We start from the raw sequence: 24,143 nt of genomic DNA, 5'->3' as shown, positions 1-24,143 counted from the left end.
CTAATGCTCCTAAAAACCAAATAACAGATGCGGACGAATGATTGAAACTTTACTAGAAAAACAAAACCTCACTCTTCTTAATAGTGGCTCGCACACCCATATACAGTTTCCTACTGGACAGACTTCTGCAATTGACCTATCGATTTTCTCCCCGATACTGTTTTCAGTCACGCAGTGGTCCGCTCTGGATGATCCCATAGCCAGTGATCATTTTCCAATTGTTTGTAATCTGATGACTGCACAACCACCATTAGACCAACCCTGCGGGAAATAGAAATTCTCTAAAGCCAATTGGGCCAAATTTCAGTCAGCAATCACTCTTGGCAAAAAAACTATTCAACTACAGCCCATAGATGAAGTTACTGATTATATCACATCCTGTCTTTTAGTTGCAACTAAGTACTCAATTCCATTATTAAATCCCCCATCTTGATGGCATTTCAACTACTGGTTGAACGAAGAATGCACAAAATCAAAGAAGTAAAAAAAAATAAAGCATTTAATTTATTTCATCGACCTCCAACCACAGCTAATCTAATTAGCTACAAGAAGCTAAGGGCAAAAGCGCATTACTTTCAAAAGCAAGCCAAGAAAGATTCTTGGACTTGGTTCACATCTACTATCAACAGAAACACTGACTCCAGACTAATATGGAAGAAAATTAGGCAGCTTTCTGGGGAATTTTCAACTGTTCCTTCCTAAATTCTTTCCTGCAGTGGGCAAGAACTCTCTGCTCCTCTAGATATAGCCAATGCCTTGGGCAAAACCTTTGCTCAAGTCTCAGCTGCATCAAACTACACTCTGAAATTCCAGAAAATTAAGGCCACCACTGAACAGAGACCTATCAACTTTCGAACCTCACTATCACTTCCATAGCTCTCTCTCTCTCTTTCGGGGTAATTCAGAAATTTTTTTTTTTTTGGCTGGTGCAGCATAAGCCTCAGGCTTCCTTGCACCATATAGCTAATAATAATAATAATAATATAATCAGCCTCTTCAATATTGTGAACTTTTACAGGCCATCAGAACAACACGAAATAGTGCCCTGGGCCAGATGGCATATATTATGTATGCTGCAGCATCTCAATGACAAAAACTTACAACTGCTGCTCTGCTGCTTGTCTTTTTTAACAAGATCTTCCTGTAAAATATTTATCCAAACTCTTGGCACCATGCTACAGTTTTGGCCTTTTTAAAACCTGGAAAAGATTCCTCCAGTCCTAAAGTTACAGGCCAATCTCTCTGTCAAGTTGCCTTGGTAAAATTCTTGAAAAAATGATCCACAGTCAACTCATTTGGATCATTGAAACTCAACATCTACTGAGTAATTGTCAGCGTGGCTTTTGCCAAGACAGGTCCTCCTTAGATCTGATGATCAAGGCTGAATCTGAAATTCGCAATGCCTTTGTTAAAAACGAACGCCTTGTTGTGGTCTCCATAGATATAGAGAAGGCAGTCGATACTATCTAGCAGTATGGCATTTTCAGTGACCTTTATACTCTTGGTCTATGAGGCAACCTGCCCATATTTATTAGGAATTTCTTCAAGAGCTGATCTTTCCAGGTCCGATATCAAAGTTCCCTTTCTGCTATATTCTCGCAGGAAGAAAGAGTTCCGCAGGGATCAGTTTTGAGTGCAACCCTGTTTGCACTTAGAATTGATTCCATTACAAAAGAACTCCCAAATACTGTAGAGGCCTATCTTTATGGTGATGATCTCTCTATTTCTTGCCATGAGAACATGAGATCTATCGAAAGGCAATTGCAGATGTCCCTCAATAAAGTATAAAAGTGGGCTGAGCTCAATGGATATCATCTTTCTCAACAGAAAACAGTTGCGATCCACTTTTGCAGTCAACGCAAATTGAATACAGATCCTGAACTTCGGATTTCAAATTTCACCATTCCGATTGCCAGCAATATCAGATTCTTCAGACTAATCCTGGACAGTAAGCTAAACTTCTTTGAGCATGTTAAATTAATATGTACTACCTCTCTTAAAAAGATCAACATGCTAAGAGCTTTATCTGCCCTGTCTTGGGGAGTAGATTGTACAACTTTGCTGCTCTTATATAGCTGATTAGATCCCGTTTAGATTATGGTGCTCCAGTTTATGATTCTGCCAGAAGGAGTGTACTATGCTGGCTAGATCCTATTCACCACAATGCACTGCAGATTGCAGTTGGTGTATATAGGACATCTCCAACTCAGAGTCTATACATTGAAACTCATGAGTTCCCTCTGCATCTCCACAGAAAAATGCTATTACTTAAATATGCAACCAAAATACAGACTTACTCTTCGCATCCTATTCAGCCATACCTTTTTAATCAACCACTACTCGATCTCTACAGAAATAAACCAAGTAAAATATAACCAGCTGGCCTACAGCTCCTTGAAATATCCCAAAATTGGAATGTTCATCTCCACAATAGGCAACAGGTAAAGAATTACTCTCATCCACCACGGATCCCCTTTTCTCAACTGACCTGTGATACTTATTTTCTTCAATAGGGAAAGAATCATCTACTGGCACTGACTGTGCAACAACTCCATGCTAGTCATATTCAAAGCTGTGCTGACTTCTTGCCGATATATACAGATGGTTCCAAATCTCTTTCAAACACTGCTGCTGCTGCTGTTGGAGCAGCAGCAGCAGTGTTTTCTTCTGCTATCATATCAGCTTCTCTTCTACCTGAGTATAGCAACTTTTTAGCAGAACTGTATGCAATACAATTAGCTCTAGAAAATTTGACTCTACACCCATCTGCAAAATATAGAGTTTACACTGACTCTTTCAGCTCAATTAGAACAATGTAGAATCTCTCTGAAAAGAATTGCCATATTTTAATGAAAATCAGGAGTTTGCTATTGCAGATTGATAATTGTCAACAACTAGTGAAGTTTTGCTGGATTCCAGCACATTTAGGCATAAAAGGGAATGAACTGGTTGATATATCTGCTAAAAATCCATCAAACTTAGACTTAACTTCTGTCTTCATTCCAACTTCTGATTATAATATCATAATTCAAACAGCATACCATGCACAGTGGACAGAGTTATGGCATAAACAAACAAATAATAAACTTTTCCAGTTGAAACAGGACCCAAAATTATGGTACTCATGCATTCAGACAGTTCGGCGAGAAGAAGTGGTACTCGCACAGATTTTAATAGGGCATCCCCATCTGACTCACCTCCATCTACTCACAGGCAATGATCTTCCTCAGTGTTCACACTGCTCTGAACATCTAACAGTCAAACATATTTTGATTGACGACTGTCCACATTATTGACAATGTTGAACTTCAATATTTCATTCTCTGGCAAATCTCCGAGAATGGATAACATTAAATCATATCATTGGTAAAGACGCAAATATTAATGAACTTTTCTGTTATTTGAAACAAATAGGAATGTATGAATGACTATGATTAGCTTCTGATATGAAATGAAATGAACTGTCTTCATATTAAATTTTTTTTTTTTTTCAACGTTCCTGTGAATGGGCACACTATAGCCTCAGCAGCTTGGGTGCCATTAAACACCCACCCACCCACCCACCCACCCACCCACCCACCCACCCACACACACACACACACACACACACACACACACACACACACACACACACACACTTCAGTACTTTCTTCTTTCATAATAGCTTCTAGTAGGTTTACACAATCAAATGAACTGATACTGCAAAACCACTATGGTTTTATCTGTTATTTATTTTTAATATTCTGAGAAGTATTAGAAACTTTTCCACAAAAAACTTCAAATTTGAAAGAGATGCGCTGCCAGTTGATGAAATTTGTGCAAACATTTTATTCTAGTCTCATCAGTTCATCTGACATTATTTTAGGTCTAAACCTTGAACTATACATCTTAGTTGCTATAAAAAACTTAGTAGCTTCTATGATTACATCTTCTGAAATTTAGAATTTGCAGTTGGCCCCACTGGAAGGAATTAAAAAAAACTGTCTAAGGCCAGTTTAAAAACTGTCTTAGACAGTTTTTAAATTGCCTTTAAAAAAAGCAAAACCCCTTCCCTTTACCCTTGACAGTATCATATCTTTAAGTATATTCCACGTCAATATACTTACCCTTGACAGTATCATATCTTTAAGTATATTCCACATCAATATATTATTGATCACTGCCATCTAGTAGTTCTTTTATCTGGATATTCTTAATGGATGATGAATCTCTACTGATGACCAGATCAAGATTGCTTTGCTTTCCCTTTTTGCCTCTGCAACATGCTGCTGTAGAAAACAGTCATCCAATAAATCCAGAAGAATACTGAGTGAGTGACCAACCCCCAAGTTCCATTCAATATCTGAAAAGTCCCCATTATAAGATATTCCGATCTACTGGATCACTCACTCCACCTGCCTGTGTAGTTGTTCATTATATGCTTCATTATATGCATATTATACTCACCATATTCAAATTCTGCATACTTATGTCTAGGTCACATCATGCTTCTGATAATCTTACTATGTCTGCATTTGCACTTAACTGAAGCTTCAAATTAATAAAATTTGTTTACTGTATGCATAAATTTAGTGTAGAAGCAAGTATACATGCAGCTGTTTTTGCTTTTAGTAACCCTAACACAACCCATGTATTTGCTTGTCACATGATGACCCACAGCAGGCCTTGTAATCTCTGATGCCTCATTTTTCAGTCTGGCATATGGCCCAGTAGAAGCAGCACAAGAATCACTTTCATTTCTGCTTGTGGATGCTGTTAATCTATTAGCCTATGTATCATCCCAGACTAGCATTTTACTGATCCAACGAACACTGCTTCCATTAGTATCAGCAAATATTCTTGCACCTTTTCTGCTTAAGTGTATCCCATTCCTGTAAAAACAGTCTTCCTGTTAACAATCACAAGCCATGCTGAGAAAAATAGTATTCACCAATATAATGCAAGGAAGCCATAGGCTTTTGCTGCAATGGCAAAAAAAAAAACCCCACATAGATTAAACAAACAAATTATTAAATAAAATAAAACAAATTATATACTACCCTCCTCACACAGGAATATCCAGTTGACTCTTGAATTCATGCAAACTGTCAGCCTCAACTGCCGATGAGGGCATCTTGTTCCAGCTATCAATGACTTGCTGACTAAAAGAAAACTTCCTACAGTCTGATCTAAACCTCAAGCCCTATAGTTTGAATTTCTGACCCCTAGTTCTGGAATTCTTTATAACAGTGAGAATTCCACCTTCATATATTTTACTAATCCCGCTCAGAGCCTTATAGACCTCAATCAGGTCACCTCTGAGGTACCTGGTTGCCAAGTTCTGAAGCCCACATAATCAGAGTCTTTCCTCGTATGGTCATCCTTCTGGCAATCTCACCATTTCAGTTGCCTATTTTTGGACCCTTTCAAGAAGCTCAATGTCTTTATTCAGATGAAGTCTCTATACTTGAACATAGTATTCCAAATGTGGTCTTACAATTGCCTTATACAGGTGATTATGACCTCTCTATTTCTACAGGATAATGTTCGATAAATCATTGATAGGACACCATAGGCTTTCTTGGCTGCCTGTTTACACTGTTCAGAAAACTTCATATCTGCCTGTATTGTAACTCCCTGATCCCTAACTCCTCCTCCACTGTTTTCAGTTCAAACCCACTGTGTATAATTTATTTGTGGTTTTAGCATTAGCATTAGCAGAGGCATACGATGCAAGAAAGCAAGCTTATACGGCATCGGCCAAAAAAAAACCTTTCCATTTCACCAACCACCTACTGGCTAAAGGCAAATTTTCGCACATGTATTTGACAACTGTCTTTCCTCAATTTCAGTTTATGTTCCCTTAGGTTTGTAATCTGAACAAGAATCCCATAAGCATTGAGCCTGCTCAATCCATTCAAGACTTTATATACCTCAATCAGATCACCTTGCAGGTGTCTAGTCTCCAGACGTTGCAGTTTGCAGAACTTAAGCCTTTATCCGTAAGATCACCCCTTTGTTCCCTTCACCAGTCCTGCTGCCCTTCTCTGTACTCATTCCAGGGTTTGCTGTTTCCCAAGTGTAAGACCTTGCATTTAGCAGGATTAAAACATAGCTGTCACTTTTCTGATCATCTTTGAAGTCTGTTGAAGTCATCCTGAAGGAACACTGCTTGGCAGTGATCATTAATGACTTTGCCAATCTTTATATCATCTGCAAATTTTGACATCATGCCTTCTATTCCTTCATCGATGTCATTTATGAAAATGGGAAACAACAGTGGTCCAATAACCGATCTTTGAGGGACCCTACTCCTGACGTTAGACCAATCTGAAGAATATCCATTAATCATAACCTTCTGTCTTGCAGCTACTCAGCAATCCATCTTAGAATCTTACCAGTAATTCCAGCCTGTTCAAGCTTATACAGTAACCTCTCATGAGAGACCAAGTCAACTGTTTTGTTAAAATCCAAATAAACTATGTCGAAAATTTTACCCCAGTGAGCCTTTTGCAATCTCTTCAGATCCAAATTGATTGAAAGCTCTCCTCGTGTTCTCCTTCCTATCATGTCTGAGTAGAATTGCAGGCACTTCAATCACTTTTTGTACCCTTAAAAGATGATAATTTCCTTATGGTGTCATCAAACTTTAGCCCCTGGCACACAAATCCTGGTCATATTCCACCTGTCCATTTTGCACAATATATTTTCCATCTTTCTAACAATAGTTATTGATTGTTGGAACAAATTTCCATCTGGTGTTGGGAAGTGGATAGTTTGAAGAAATTTAAGGAAAGATTAGACAAATTACTTGAGGGATGGACAAATGAAATTCATATTTTCTGTTTTTTGGCTGATTCAATATGAGCTTGCTTCCTTGTATTGTATACCACTACTAATTCTAATTACTAAATTCAGTACTTGGTTTCTGTGACTGGCATCCTAATTTTTTTTTCTAACTGTTGTATTGACAATCTTGGTAATCCCTAATATACTCAGTGCATTCCTCTCAATGCCTCCTTTGATCTTCTGACAGAAGGATATTAGAAGAATTCTGAACAATCTTGATACCAAGAAAGTTCAGATGCTGATGGAATTTCTCCACTTGTTCTCCATACATGTGCTCCTGACCTTGATCCTGTTTTCTGTCATCTTTATACATTTGCTTATTTCACTGGTGTTTTTCCTCCTGCTTAGAAATTTTCTCATATTTGCCCAGTTCTTAAAAAGGGTGAGAAATCTCTACTGCCCTGTTATCACCCATTGAACTTACATCAACTCTTTCCATAGTAATAGAGTTATCCATCAACTGCCAACTCTTAAACAGTCTTGAAACCTTCCATCTGATCACTGATTTTCAAAGTGAATTCTGTCAATATCAATCTATAGCCGTAAATTAGGGTTGAATTTGAAAGTGTCTGCAATTCTGCAAAGGGACGATAGGAGGGAGTATATGATGAGAGCCTTGTCGATAAATTTGGCTCTGGAAAGATTATGCAAGGCTCAAGGGATAGAATTTTTTTCAGCCTGGACTGTACTTGTTAACAGGAGAGACTGCTTCTACAGGGATGGGATACACTTAAATAGACACATGAGGAGTTATTCGACATTCACACATGAGGAGTTATTCAGCGAGGGGAATGCCAGAGGTGTATTTAACTCTGGCAGTAAGCTAGAGAATCTTGTAATAACTGAGAGTAAAGTGGAGGAGAAATTGTTGAATATAAACACAAGAAAGGCACCTGGGGTGGATGGGATCTATCCAGTTATATTAAAGGAGGCAGCAAAGGAAGTAAGCAAACCCTTAGCTATAATTATGAGAGCTTCCTTGGACTCAGGGGAAGTACCCACAGACTGGAGATATGCAAATGTGACCTCAATTCACAAAGGAGGATCAAAGGCTGACACAAATAATTATAGACCTGTGAGTTTAACTTCTGTTCCAGGAAAATTAATGGAGGCACTGGACTATGTATATTTAAAGTGCTTTAGCATCATAATACACAGCCATTTCAGAATAAACAGAAAATTTTTAAAGCGGCATCGTTTTAGGTTATATCTCATATTGTGAATACCTTCACAACGAGTTGCCATGATATTGCACTACTTCGAATAAGTAATGCTTCACCTAAGGAGAAGACTAATGTTACTTATTCTCAGATAGGTACCACCACCCAGACGGCACCGTTTCAGGGCTATTTGGCCCTTCTTCGGTGAGTGGGTAGGTACCCAAGTGATGCAATGATGGCAAAAACAGATATAACCTAAAACGATGCCGCCTTAAAAATTTTCTGTTTATTCAGAAATGGCTGTGTATTATGATGCTAAAGCACTTTAAATATACATAGTCCAAATTTGTTCGCAGCTTGAGGCTCTAGCCCTAAATGCGCCTTAGTCTGGAGGCACTGGTTAAATAAGCACTGCAGGATCATCTAGACAAGACTTCAGTTATAGCTCGGACACAGCATTATTTTGTTAAGAGGAAGTCTTGCCTGACCAATTTGATTGGATACTATGATGCAGTCACAAAAGAACTAAATGCATGGAATAATTTTGATATTATATACTTGGATCTTAGAAAGGCTTTTGATACTGTTGCACATGGAAGACTGCTGCACAAATTGGAGCAGTGTGGCATTGGAGGAAAATTGCTGCTATGGATAAAGGGATGGTTGAGAGGGAAAAGACAGAGAGTGGTAATCAATGGACAATGCTTATTGTGGACTAATGTTATTAGTGGAGTCCCTCAGGGTTCAATGTTGGGTCTATTATTGTTTTCTGTATTTATAAATAATATTGATGGTATATCAAGATTAATGTCCAAGTTTGCATATGATACAAAGGTTGGCAGAGTTGTTAAGGACACTGCTGGTGCTATGCTGCTGCAACAGGATCTGGAAAGGTTGAGCAGATGGGCTGAGAGGTGTCAAATGGAGTTTAACATTGACAAGTGTAAAGTACTACATATGGGAAACAGCAACCCTAGAGCAACGTATCAACTCTGTGGTACTACACTGACAGTGGTAGAGAATGAAAGGGACCTGGGGGTGGTTGTGCAGGCAGATATGAAGTTCTCTGAGCAGTGCAGATGGGCTGCAAGAGTAGCTCATGGTGTATTGTCAATGACATACAGGAATCTTTCTAGCAGGGATAAGGAGGTGATTATTCCCTTGTATAAGACAATGGTCAGGCCACACCTTGAGTACTGTATACAGGTCTGGAGGCCTCATTTCAAGAAGGATGTAGAGCTGCTGGAACAAGTACAGAGAAGGGCAGCAAGATTAGTGAATGGAACAAAGGGTTGCTTTTACGAAGAAAGGCTTTAGTTTTGCAAATTACAGTGTCTGGAGACTAGGCACCAGCGAGGTGATCTGATAGAGGTGTATAAAGCTTTAAATGGTTTGAGCATGCTCAGTGCTGATGGGATTCTTCCTCTTGCTCAGAATAATCACCTGAGAGGGCATAAATTCAAATTGAGGAAAGACAGATGTAGGATAGACGTGCGGAAATTTGCCTTTAGCCAGCGGGTAGTTGGTTGGTGGAACAGACTTCCATTCCTTGTCGTGGAAGTTGATAGCCTAAATAAATTTAAGGCTCATCTGGACAGGTATTTCGAATGAACGGAGGAGGGGTGAAGTGGCGTTATTTTATTTATTTATTTTTTTTCTGGCTGATGCTACATAAGCTTGCTTTCTTGCATCATATGCCTCTGCTAATGGTAATGCTAATGCTAATCTGTTAGTGATATATTGGTTCATATTACTCATCTTTGGACAAATTCAATGGAAACATTTGGTGAAACTCAAGTAGTTGCTCTTGATATTTCTAAGGCTTTTGATAATATTTGTAATTGACATAAAGGTCTTCTAAATAAGTTCTCATATTATTGGTTGCTAATTGTTTTTAGCAATTGAGTATTCAGTTTTCTCTTTAACTACCCACCAGAGGTAATGGTAGATGGCTCTCTGTCTTCAAACTTCTTCACTAATGCTGATGTTTCTTGAAGCTCAGTTCTTTTTTCCACTGTTTTCCCTTTGTATATTAACCACCTTCTTCCATTGACTGATCGAGCCCGTCACCACCAAATACGGAGGATGCGGAAAGGTCAAGGAATGACCACCGCATATCCCGCAGCAATATGGCCTTAGTTGCTAATGCTCCTAAAAAAAAAAAAAAAAAAAACCAAATCCATTGACTGAAATCCTCTCCACAGTTTTGCTGATGATAGCACACTACATTCTACTTTCCAGTTTGAGGAACCTTTTACTGTACCAACAGCCTCATCTTCTTGAATATATATCATCAATTCTTTAAATTCTAATCTTCGTGTAATTTTCCAATGGGGAAAGAAAACTTTAATTTCAGTCCTGTTTTATTTCTCACAAAAAAGGGTACTGCTCCTGTGCTCTTATTTAATGACACTCAGATTTCTAAATAAGATTACATATCTCTATTAGAGATATGTGATCTTGCTAATCACATATCTTTAGTAGGGATTGCTAATCTCTCTTTTGCATAAGCACATCCCAATTATTACTTCACCTGCACTAAAAAACTGGGTTTTCTTTTTTTTTTTTTTTCTCTCACTGTTACTTTTATTCTGAACAACTATTCACAAATCTTAAATTTTCCCTAATGTGTTCCCAAGATATAGGAATAATATTCTGTGGAATATTGTTCCCATCTGTGGTGGTGTCCTCAAACCCTTCTCAAGTTACTTGACTCCAATTCAAAAGAAAACAGTGGCCCATTTCTTACAAAGATTCTACCTACTATCTCATAGGTATTAGATTTCTGCTGGATATCTTGTCTAGATACTTCCATGGGCACTATTCTTCTTAATAGGCATCTGTGATTCCACCACACTTTTCCAAACCAGACAAACACATGCTGCAACCAGTTACCTTCCATTCACTGTCCAAATTTGAACATATAGTACCAACTTTTCTTCTTCATTATTTATTCCTTCTACTCTCTGGAACACCCTTCATTCACATATATTTCCCAAAAATTACGGTCTACAAAAATTGAAATCTAATGTTGACAGGTATTTTCAGGCTTAATATTAGTAGTATTACTATTATAATGGCTAAACAATGCAAGGAAGCTTTTTTCTTTTGCATCTGCCAAAAAAAAAAAAAAAAAAATCTGTTATTCATAACTTCCCCATTACCAAAATAGTGCATATCCAGTTCTGCTTTGAACTTTACCATAACTATCACTCTTGACAACTGTGGTAGGTAATTCATTCCAATTATCTACAACACATTTCCTGAAAGTGAACTTTATGGGATCCTACCTTCTGTTAGAAATAGTCATATCAGCCTTCCACATGTGCATGGTACTAAGTTTTGTAAGTTCTAATACCTTTTTGTGTTTGGAGCTTTCATAAAAAAAAAACCTGATTTGTATGAAATTTGTAGTTTAGATGTAATTTTCATCTCCATTGCCAAATCCCCAACCAGTACATGGGGGTTATACCCAGGTACCCTTGGTTATACCAGTACAATTCTTTCTTTGCCATTTGTTTTTTCCCTTCCATTTCTAAGATATTAATAGACTCTTTTACTTCATATGTTTTGGAGTCTTCAACAGGTCCATGTGCACAGAAAAATTTCATTGCACAACTTTCTATCTTAAATTTTTCTCACTTAATACTACTGGATAATGCTTACCAGTCAGATAAAATTTCTTCCAAACTGGATCTAAAAGCTGTTTTGTATTTTCTTTGCTCTGTATGTTACTTTTCAAATGAATTTGTTTCTTTTATTCATCCTCTTGGTTTCTGCAATACTTCTTTCTAATTTCTTATTTATTTTCATTTCATTTCAAGAAGCTCATTTCAACAATTATAGCAGGCCAGCTGAATTTCTTGGTTGAACTGCATCTGATATATGGGCCTTTTGCCTGCCCCTGCTTTAATCATAATCATAAATCAAGTTCAGTTTAAGTTTAAAATTTTTATTGAATAAATTTTGAAAAAAATTTAATCTTACTAAAAAGAGGTTTTCACAATTTTTTGTCCTGGTTGTTTTTAAGTATAATGAAGTATTATTTAGCCAAGGCTAAGAATGGATGGTAATGCATCAGAACACAATTCCTTTTTGTTATATCTATTGCTAATGTTATGTATACACACATTACCTACCCATCTGTCTTATTGTTCTAACAAACATACTACTTTGAACAGTGTAACAAATATTATTTAACAAATAATATTAAATAATTTTAATATTATTTGTTATTTTTTCTAAGGAGGTATAAATTTATATTTAAAAAAAATTGATCTTAAATGATTTAATTCTTTTTTATGAATAAATAAGTTAATGTTTAACTTATGTTATGTTTTTTTTTTTTTAATTTTCTATTTTATTTTTATTTCAGGATCAGACATGGAAAGAAACATTACAAAGAGTAGCAGATGCAATAGTAACCAAATTAGATCTTACACAGTTTCATGAATTACAAGCCCCCCTTAAATCCCGTGTTGAATCGTTAGCAAAACTGGTTAAAAAATTAAGAGAGTTAATTAACAAAACACTGTTTGCAGATTCTGCTGGTATTACAAAGTAAGTTCCATTGTTTATCATAAAGGGCATTTGTAGGTTATTGTTTATTAAAGGCTAGTCAATAAATAAGACTAATTCTTATAATACATCTTGCCTAACTAACAACTAATACTGCTTTGCACCCTTTCTGCTGAAGTGTGTCCCATACTTGTAGTTATGAACTAATTATGAATTGAGTTATGAACATTAGTTATGAACTAATTCATTTGCTATGATAAGGCCTAACAAGAGCTGTATGATAGAATATGGTATTAATTAAACATTATAAGAAATTCTTATTAAGAATCCTATTTAGCATTAAAAGATATATTTAATGCAGAAAATCAAAGATAAAATTATTTTCTAGTAAAGTAATGCAATTATTAAAGTTATCATTAAACTTCTATGATTCGATGAAGTTGAGGAATGAATATTAATAAAATCTCCTTTTGAGAAAAGTGCCCAATTTTTGCATTGGTTTGTCAATGTTTGGTGTAATTAAAAACACTTGAAAAAAAAAACTTTTAAAAAATGAAATTTTCAAAAATGAATGAAAAGCTGTTGTCCATTCCTGAGAGGATATGTTTTCAATGCACCATTGTCCAACTCCACCCCAAGTGCTCAAACACATTTCAGCATTCATTGATTCCTTAGACATCAACTAGGAAGGCCTCTAATTGCTGAAATCTTAGTGATAGTATCAACATCAGCTAGTATCAGCTGGACTAGTCATACCATTAGATAATCTTGGCTGATGGCAGCTATTGCAAGTCATGTAACTAAATTTGCAAACTAATTGAAATAGTCTCTCTTCACAGTATCAGTAGTAGTCCATATTTGTCAATTATACAGGTGATTCAAGATTAATTTATCATTGTGGGCTTGAGGAATGTGATCCTGACTACTATAGTGGTAGCACTAGTTATCCCTCAGATATCCAACAGTTGTTTATATGTTATCTTTCAGTGATTAACCAGAATGTTTTGTTTATAATAAGGTGGCAGCATAATTGAACATCCAGAGTCTCCCTGCTTTTTAAAATGAGGGAGTGGTACACATTAACAACTTTCATACATTGGAAGAATTAAAAGTCAATATCGAATCGAAAATTTCCTCAATAACTGCTTAAACACTGTATCAAGTCTCAAAGAATAAAAAGTTAAAGAAAAGAGTAAGAAGATGGAGAAAGCTTTTGTGTTTATATTTAAAGAAGAGGACACTTTTAACATTTATTGCAATCTCTGTTATGCATATGTTTATAATAATAATTGAAATAAAACTAAAAACATACTATGGGTTGTGTGTCTTTTTAAGTCCCTGTATAAAGGTTAGTCAAAAGGTGTCTGTTGTTCCATACTATTAATTTGATTCATATAAATATTAGTTAAAGCTACTAATATGGTGTAAAGTCCCCAAAAAAGAAACAAACAAATGGCACGGTGGTGAGGAAATGGCCCTGTCTCTGGGCCAATAGATTCTGCTTATATAGCAGCTTTGGAGATTTTCACTGAGGAATGCGTGGACATTATTACTCCAGTGTTGGTTGTTGATGTTGAAGCTGAAGAATCACATAGTCTAAGTTGTGGCATATTCTGATGCACTGTTGAATTGATTGACTTCTCAGTAAAGTAAAAGGATCCTATAATTTTATTACAGAGAAGTGCACACCATATATTCACCTTTGGACGGACTGATCCTAACATGCTCTCTTATTGCTGGGTGATTTTCTGAATCCAAAATATGGGTTTTATGCTTATTAACTTTACTTGCTATGGAATGTTGATTTGCTTATGAAACATAGACTGCCCTACCATTAATATCCAGACACCCCTCTGCTGATAGTTTGTCACATCATACTGAAGTACCACATGTCAGACATAATTACAAATATGTGCGTAGGCCTTTGAGGAGGCCATAGTACATTTGTGATTGCAAGATGCCGTGATTGACGGAGTTCAGACTTCCATCATGGAATGTTAATTAGATGTCACATAAGCAGTTGCTTTGCACTTGACATCAACAGCACTGAAGATCCCCGGGTTGATGATTGGTGATGTGGTCTGCAAATGGGATTGGACTGGTGCTGAAATGACCACAAAGTGAGCCCTAGCAAAGAATTTTCCACTTGGAATGCAGGAAAGGCAAAGTGAGTTTTTCAAAGAATTGTCCACTTGGAATGCAGGAAAGGCAAAGTGAGTTTTTCAAAGAATTGTCCACTTGGAATGCAGGAAAGGCAAAGTGAGTTTTTCAAAGAATTGTCCACTTGGAATGCAGGTTCGTGTCACACACACACACGCATGTGCATGCCCTTACTCACTGAGACAGTTGGGATACATGTCAGTATCAGTACAGTATGCTGCATGATATGGGTTACCAAGGTCATGCAACCTTCCACAAGCCACTAATCATCCCGACTAATGCCAAATGCCATCTAACCTGGTGTTAAGCTTGCTATTCATGGACCATAGACCAATGGAAAGCTGTGCTTTGGAGTGATGAGTCACAGTACATTGTCTACCAGTCTTATAGTCATCCCCGGGTAGTGGATGCTCAGAGAAAGCTATCTATCAGACGGTATTATTCTCACAATGAAATTTGTCAGCTGCAGTATGATGGTCTGGGCCTGCTTTTCATGGATTAGCTTGAGACCATTGGTTATTTTGGACAAAACCATGAATGCTGAAGTCAGTCTAAATAACCTGGACAATAATATGTTGTCTGCATTGTGGCAGCATGTTGTTTGAAGGTCCATACCTGTTTCAGCAGGACAATGCTCCATATCATATTGCTTACATTGTGATGGACTGGTTTGAGGACATGAGCATTGAAAAGTTGGATTGACCAGCCCAGAGCTTAAACTTCATCTATAGAGAAATCCTGAGATGAATTGGATTGTTGGGTGCATGTGAGGAGAGACTGTCTAAAAAAACTGGATGAGCTAGTTACTGCTTTGAAAGTCAAATGGTGAAAAATTAATATCAGAAAGCAATTAAAAAGAACAGCAACTGGCAGAGAGTGTCCATTGGAGACTAGAGACAATCATAAAGGCTAAAGGTTTCAACAAACATTGTTAGTTTTCCTGTAAATAAAGATTATTTGTAGATATGCAGGTGTCTGAATATTAATGGTAGGACAGTGTATATATGTGATAAATACTCAGTGTCTTATGTTATACACTGTAGCATTCAGAATGCAAAGCATTCTTTGCGCAGATAATCTGCTGGGTCCAAACTTTGAACCTGCAGTTTGTGCAGAACCCCATGCCTAGTTGATTTCGGAATCAGTAGTTTGTGTGATTCTAATCTCATTAACTTTAGTGGGTTTCAGAAAAATGTTGTTTGAATTACTGTCATAGTTTCTGCTGAAGTGCTTGGATGTCTGGAACACTGTGTTGTTTACTGGTCCATTTTCCAGAAATATTTGCAACCAACATCTTATCATGTATATGGTTAGTATTAGTAGAAGCAAATGATGCAAGAAAGCAAACTTATAAGGCATTGTATAAAGCAATGGTCAGGCCACACCTTGAGTACTGTATGCAGGTCTGGAGGCCTCATTTTAAGAAGGATGTAGAGCTGCTGGAACAAGTACAGAGAAAGGCAACAAGATTAGTGAATAGAACAAAGGGTTGCTCTTACAAAGAAAGGCTTAAGTTTTGCAAATTACAGTGTCTGGAGACTAGGCACCTGCTAGGTGATCTGATTGAGGTGTATAAAGCCTTGAATGGTTTGAGCATACTCAATGCTGATGGGATTCTTCCTCTTGCTCAGAATAATTGCCTAAGATGGCATAAATTCAAATTGAGGAAAGACAGTTGTAGGATAGATGTACAGAAGTTTGCCTTTAGCCAGCGTGTGGTTGATTGCTGGAAATAACTTCCATCTGTCGTTGTAGAAGTTGATAGCTTAAATAGATTCAAGGCAGAACTAGACAAACCTATGGAGTGAGTGGATGGGTGAAATGAGAAGGTTTTTTTTTATTTTTGGATGATGCTGTATAAGCTTGCTTTCTTGCATGATATGCCTATGCTAATGCATCAGCCAACAAAAATAAAACAAACAAAAAAAAATCTACACACTTCTGCCATCCATAACCCTCTAAGGATTTGTCTGGTTCTTCCTTGAATTTATTCAAACTAATCACTTCCAAAACAACAAATGGAAGTTTGTTCCAACAGGCGCCATGTTTGTTTCTGCAGGCGCCCCAGAAGCTAGGAAGTATCAACGAAAGGGTTACTCCCTCGCAATATAACTAAGGTCAGTAATTTTACTTTTTTTTGTCTGATAATAGCACTCAAGGTCACCTGCCATTGTTCTTACAAAGAGGACTGTGCCTTCAAAAGATCCTCTGCTAGTTAATCTGCAGTGGTGTGAAATCCAGTACTTTTGCTTAAATGTTGTTTAAATTTAGGAATGTTGCTAGGAATGCCTGTTGCTTAAATTAGGACTCCACTAAGCATATCTTTAAAATTCACTCGTTGAATGAATTGTAATGAATTCTGAAGAATTTTAACTAAAGTTCACGGATAAAATTATTTTAGATAGCAATAATTCTGTGTTGTATATTTCATATTGTGTATATTCATATTTTGTATATTGTATATTTTTTATATTTTCATCTCAAAAGAAATTCTGTGTACTTACTGTTTATTACAATGGCTCCACAAGTGCAAATTATTTGCCAATTGTGCAAAAGCAAAAAGAAATGCAAAGACTTCCAATGCAATGCAGTCTTGTGTACTGCATTAAATGCATAGATATGTCAACAGCGAACTGGAAAAAGATGTCACAGGCAGCGATCGAGTTGTGGAAGGGCCCTTGTTGTATAAATCACAGGCAATCAAAGAAAAAGCAGACAAAACATGAAAATAACTTAGGATTCAGCCCACCTGATCTCTCAAGCCCTCCCGATGGTGAACCTCAGTGTTTCAACTGTCCCTTATCACCAATGAATACTCGGCAGAGTGGGCTATCCGTGGCCATACCTTGTGTTGTGGCATCAGAGCAGACAAATCGCTCCTTCTCTCAACTCCTTAACCAAGAAGTTTCACAAGATGAAAATCCAAATGAACTGACCACAAAACTCATTTTTCAAACCTTGGACACTCACAAATCCATGATGGTCTCCCTTCTTGATGAAAAACTAAAAAAATCAGATTGGAAAATGCACAATTGCGTGATTTTAATTATATTTTACTGCAGAAAATTTCAGATCTGACAAATCTTATTCAAAACTCCAGCAGATCTTTAAGTCCTACATACAATTGGACTAAACCCATGGAAAATTCTACTTTCCAGCCAACCCCTGCTTCTGTTGCAGAAGCCACTTACACATCAATTATAAAGCAACCTCCATACCCTCCAGTATATGCTCCTGTCGCCAGTCAGTCTCAGAAAACATCTAAGGATGTCAATCGAACTGCAAATCCACTCCTAGAAGATGTCATTTCCTCTAGGTGGCAGACAGATCGCATCAGACGACAACGGAATATATCTGACTCTAATCATACAGGCTGACATCAGCATCCTTTTCTGTGGTGGGAACAGCCACCAACTCTACAATCAGAGCAATCGCCAGAACCAAAAGTTCAACCGGGGTATTTTTATCTCGAGACTCGAATCCCAACTCTGCGATGCAGAAGTAGAGCAGCACATAAGAACTCAACTGCAGATAGAAGCAAAGGTAATAAAAATGATTTCTAAACACAAGTCGTACAGCTCTTTCTACATTCAATATCAGCAGACAGACTGATGAATTACTGAAGGACCACTGTTAGCCTGTGGGAACTATCATTTGACCTTTTTATGGATGACCCCCTCTTCCTGGTCCTAGGTTACCAGCTAGTGACTTAGCTATCGAAACAAGTGAGCATGAATGACAATTCATGCGTTTTTCAGATATTCAGGAATCTCTAAAGGAAATAATGTCTACAAATGATTCATCTTTCTCTTCAGCCTATCAGAATTTGAATGACACTAACTCTTGTGAAAACATATATCTACCCTGTCACTTGCCAGCAGTTAAGCCAAACAACTTAAGCCTTACTGCAGCATCAAAAGATGCAATTACTGTATTCTATATGAACGCACGCAGTCTTGTAAAACATAATGATGAAATCCTCGCTCAACTGACATCATGGAATCTGCATCCAGACCTGATGGTTTTTACTGAGACTTGGTTCTCTCCTGAGGTTTCAATCCAAATTCCAGACTACGCTCTTTTTCAAAGTTGCAGAGGTGATTCAAAAGGTGGTGGAGTTGCTATTTATGTTTATAGTCATCTGCGATGCTCTGCCTTTCCTATCTCAAATCTGCCTGATCAAGCTTGTGAACTTACTTTTATCTGCATTGCCTCTTTGGTGATCTGGTGTCTATACCGACCTCCTTCAGCTTCAGTTAACAGCTTCCTTGTTGGTGTTGTTATTTGGTTTTTAGGAGCATTAGCAACTAAGGCCATATTGCTCCGGGATATGCAGTGGTCATTCCCTGACCTTTCCGCATCCTCTGTATTTGGTGGTGACGGGCTTGAACCCCGGTCTAATCAAGAAGCGTGTGCTACGCACTGCTGCTCCTTCCCACCTGGCTACGGAGGCACCTGAGCTTCCTTGTAAATCTTGACAATACTCTATCTCATTTCACAAGCAAATCCCTAAGCCTTCTACTGATTGGTGACTTTAATATTAACATTCCTCATAGCTCTTCCTCTCAGGTGCAAGACCTCCTAGAAGTCATTACTTCAAATGGTTTCTCTGTTCTTACCGATGGAGATATCCCAACTAGAATGGGAGAGTTCCACACTTCCCTTCTTGACTTTGCAATTGCGGAATGCTCTCTCACGTATGCAATACTTGATACAACTATTTCGGATCATCGTCCCATCTTAATGGTAATTGAAAATAAAATAAATGAAGCAGAGATCATGCACATTTTCAAATCTGTTACTCCAGAATCTCTCAATCAGCTTTGTCAAGACCTGCAGCAGTCAACGTGGGATGGAGTTCATGCTACAAGTGATCCTGAAATTGCAACGAACTGCTTTTTAAGCATATCCTAAATACCTATGAAAAATGTGTCGTATATCAGGAGAAGACCAAGGAATAAAAAGGCCACCAGGCCAAGAAGGAAAATATGTCCATTCATCTCAAACAAGATTTGTAATATGTTAAAGAAAAGAGAAAAGAGATAACCTTGCAAGAATTGCTAGAGCAACAGGAATCGAGACAGATAAAATTAAATACAGTGTACAGAAACAAAGTCACTGACTGCATTCGGTCAGAGAAAAGAGAATACTATAGTTCTCAACTTACAGGTATCATAACAAACAAGAAAAAATGGACAGTTTTGAACAAACTATTACCGGGAAGGAAACTGAAATCAATGAGCTACATTGGAGATGTAATTGAAAATGAGGTACTCATTTCAGATGATGAGCTAAAAGCTACCTCCTTCTGTAACCACTTTATATCAAGTGGAAATAACCTCTTTCAAGACAAGCTTGATTTCAGAGACAATGAAATGAGAGAATCTGCCAAGTACTCAATCAGAAACTCTTTTTTTTCTCGCTCCCTTCTCCGATCAAGAGATTTTAGAGGCAGGGAATCAGTTGAAAGAAAAGGGAGCCCCTGTCTTTGATGAAATATCTCCTTCTCTGCTGAAAAAGGTCCTTAGCTCAATTCTTATGCCACTGAAGTATATATTCAATCTCTCCTTTCAATCTGGTAAATTCCCTTCTCAATTCAAAAAGCAATAATCATCCCTGTTCCAAAGGGAAACCGTTGTAACTCCATCAACAACTTTTGCCCAATAGCTCTACTCTCAGTCTTTGCAAAATTATTTGAAAAAATTCTTCACAGCAGACTCATGGGTTTTCTTGAAGAAAATCAGCTCATCCATCAACAGCAGTATGCTTATTGCTCTAAAAGATCCACTGATCTTGCAATTGTTGACTTCTGCTCAGGGATCATTGATAGTCTTGAAAAGGGTCACTATGCTATAGCACTGTTTCTTGACTTATCTAAAGCTTTTGATTGCATAAACCATAATATTCTACTTCAGGGGTCGGCAAACTACGGCCCGCAGGTCAAATCCGCCCCACCCCCTCTTTTTAATCCAGCCCGCGGGTTAATATTGTTTTTTACATGAAAAAAATTTAAAATAAATCAAATTACGTGCTTCAATAGCCGATAGTCGAGTTGAGAATAATGACCGCACGTGGCTCTACTGGCGTCGCATATTCACATTCTGTCATCTACCGTAGAACAAGTGTTGCTAGCATTTCTCTCAGTTTTTCTTTAGTGGCACACGTGGTATTGTCTGTCACGGCGCTCTGCGATCTTTTTTTTTTCCCTTTTATTTATTACCCACCATTTCCATGTCATCCTCAAGACCAAATATGAAGAGAAAAGTGGACTTCGAATGTCGTGCTTTTAAAGCTGAATGGAGTGTGAATTATTTTGTCATAGAAATAAATGAGAAAGTATCATGTTTATTATGTAATGACACAATAGCTGTGCGAAAAGAGTACAATATACGTCATCATTACCAAACTATGCACTCGGCACAATATTCAAAACTCACAGAAAATCAGCAGAAGCTAAAATTGGAAAGTTTAAAACGTAATGCATCATAACAACACAATTTATTCATTAATATAAAAAATTATAATGAAGCAGTAACTAAAGTAAGCTTATGAATAGTTCATTTATTAGCCAAGAAAGGGAAAATATTTACCGATGGTGAATTAATTAAATCATGTTTTCTTGTGGCAGCTAAAGAAATGTGTCCCGAAAAAATGTATTTGTTTCGATCTGTTAGTCTTTCGGCGGGACAACTGTTAGAAAAGTTGAGGACATTGGGAGCCACATCAAGAGTCAATTAAAAGACAAGGCAAAAAATTTCAAGTGGTTTTCGTTAGCTCTTGATGAGTCTACAGACATTACTGATACTGACCAATTGTTGCTGTTTATTCGAGGAGTCAATACTGAGTTTGAGGTTACTAAAGAATTAGCTTCTATGAATAGTCTGCATGGAACAACTGCAGGCGAAGATATCTTCAAGGATGTCGAGAAAACGCTAACACAGTACAATTTGCAATGGAATCAGTTAAAATGTGTCACAACTGATGGTGGTAAAAACATGTGTGGAATGGGTGAAGGATTAGTTGGACAAATTTTTAAGGCTTGTGAAGAAGCTAAATGTTCAAAACCTCTTAATTCATTGTATTATTCACCAGCAGGCTTTTTGTGGAAAACACCTCAATCTGTCATGTGTTATTGAACCAGTTGTGTCAGCGGTTAACTTTATTCGCTCTCGTGGACTTAACCATCGTCAGTTTCATAATTTTTTATTAGAGACTGAAGCCGAATATCCTGATTTGCCCTACCAAACAGCAGTTTGATGGCTCAGCAATGGAAAAGTTTTATTGAGATTTTTTGAACTCAGAGAAGCAATAGAAATTTTTCTAAATGAGAAAAACTGCCCACAACCACTATTATCTAACAATGAATGGCTATGGAAATTAGCATTTGCTACAGACATCGTGGGATATCTTAACGAATTTAACTTAATTACAGGGGAAAACAGTGCTCATATGTGAAAAGTATTCTATCATAAAGTCATATCGTCAAAAATTTGCATTGTTTGAAATACAAATCACATTAACCAAGTTTGACCATTTTCCATGCTGTAAAAAATTTCAAATATTAGCGAAATCCCGATTCCCAAAAAAATTCGCGGCGGATATATTTTCTGAACTTAAACTACAGTTAAAACAGCGTTTTTCGGATCTTGCTGCAAGTGCAAAAGATATTTCTATATTTCAAAATCCATTTGGCTGTACAATTGAGGAGCTTCCATCAGACCTTCAATTGGAAGTGATTGATCTGCAAAATGATGATATGCTAAAGGTTAGGTTTAAAGAAATGGATCTAACCCAATTCTATAAATATCTTTCGGAAGATAAATACGGTCAATTAAAATCATATGCACGGGGATTCAAATCTGTATTTGGGAGTACTTACCAATGTGAAAAGACATTTTCGAAAATGAAATATGTAAAATCGCAATACAGATCATTATTAACGGATGACCATTTGCAAACAACTTTAGTGATAGGAAGTACTAACTTCGAACTCCTGTATAATGAAATATTATCTGAGAAAAAACAATTACATTCATCGCATTAGTACAAAATTTAACCAGTTCTATAATATGTTTATTAATAAATGGAAATATTTTATTCATTTTTGTAAGTGTCAGCATGTGTATAAATATTATGTAAAATATCACTTCCTAATAAAAATATTTTGAACCTGTTTTTTTTTTGTTGCTCTATGAGTAGAATTACCCATGTAAATATCTTCGAGCTTGCTACCTGGCCCGGCGAGCCTAAAAATTTTACGATCTGGCCCTTTCCAAAAAACGTTTGCCAACCCCTGTTTTAGTTAATAAACTCAATAATCTTGGCTTGAGAGGGAATAATTAACCTTCTCCTTGAAGACTATCTTACTGATCGTCTGTTTGTCGTAAGAACAAATCAATCATACTCCGACATCTGTTATTTCTCCAGGGGAGTACCTCAAGGCTCACTTCTTGGACCTATCCTATTTGTTCTTTACATCGATGAATTTCTCTCTCTTCTTCCATCTTCTCATCTAGTAGCATATGCTGATGATATTTCCATCCTGATCACAGATAAAGACCCTAATCAGCTTCAACTCAAAATCTCTGCTTTGCTCTCTGTGATGCATAGTTGGCTTCAAAAGAATCAGCTTATACTGAATACAGAAAAATCAAAATACATGGTGTTTAGAATGAAAAACAAACCACTAAATATTGGTTTAGACATAATATACAAAGAAAAGCAACTTGAATGGGTGAATGAAACCAAGTTTCTTGGAATCTGGCCAGATGATAACCCTACGAAAGAAATCCTCATTCTAAAAATGAGGATTTCTTTCGTAGGAGGATTCTAACTGTAATTTGCCAATGAAGTGCGCTTTTGACAGTGATAGTTTATTATCAATTCTCTCTCCTTGGAAATTAATTGCAATATGTTTATTGATAACTAAGTTTTGTCAGCCAGTTTTGTTTTTGTTTTCCTGACACAAGCCAAGTAACGTGTAGAACTTTAAAGTTTGCCAACAATTATACTTTATGTTAGTAATGCATGATCACTTAAGAGTCTGTTATGCAACTAGTAATGCTTATATACTATTTTTGTGTTATGACTAGTACTTTATTCATAAATCAGTTATATGCACATTACAGATTTATACATTAAAGATAAAACTGAATTATGTATTCTATCTTCTTTTTCTGTTCTCCAGGTGTATATCTTGTGGTAGACCAGCAAAAATGGCAGGAAAGTAAGTTTCATCTTCTGAATGAATATTTTTCAGATTTTATTTTGTGAGTTTATTAAAATTGGTTGACACAGACCAGCTTACTTTACTTATACTGGGATAGCATTACATTAGAAACCCCCCATCCCAAAAAAAAACTATGGCTTAACTCTGCCATCTCTGCCCTTATTGCTTCCACATTGTGCAATGTTTCTCTACAAGTTTCTATATTTTTATATATTTCTATATAAGCGTGGCATTAAAGCATTCAGTAG

General features: G+C 36.9%; 1 protein-coding gene across 1 annotated transcript in view; it reads left to right on the top strand.

Moving 5' to 3' along the window:
• The window catches only part of LOC150090032 (uncharacterized), a 329,054-nt gene that overhangs the window by 77,593 nt on the left and 227,318 nt on the right, over positions 1 to 24,143 (top strand). Inside the window, exons 6-7 of the mRNA XM_090368942.1 lie at positions 12,364 to 12,548; positions 23,854 to 23,892. Coding sequence (XP_090225068.1) covers positions 12,364 to 12,548; positions 23,854 to 23,892 — 224 coding nt within the window. The remainder of the gene's footprint in view (positions 1 to 12,363; positions 12,549 to 23,853; positions 23,893 to 24,143) is intronic.

The sequence above is a fragment of the Mastigoproctus giganteus genome, chromosome 2, assembly GCF_048544385.1.
Source record: "Mastigoproctus giganteus isolate SK-2022 chromosome 2, ASM4854438v1, whole genome shotgun sequence".
Lineage (NCBI taxonomy): Eukaryota > Metazoa > Arthropoda > Arachnida > Uropygi > Thelyphonidae > Mastigoproctus > Mastigoproctus giganteus.
This window is presented reverse-complemented; position numbering and strand designations above follow the sequence as displayed.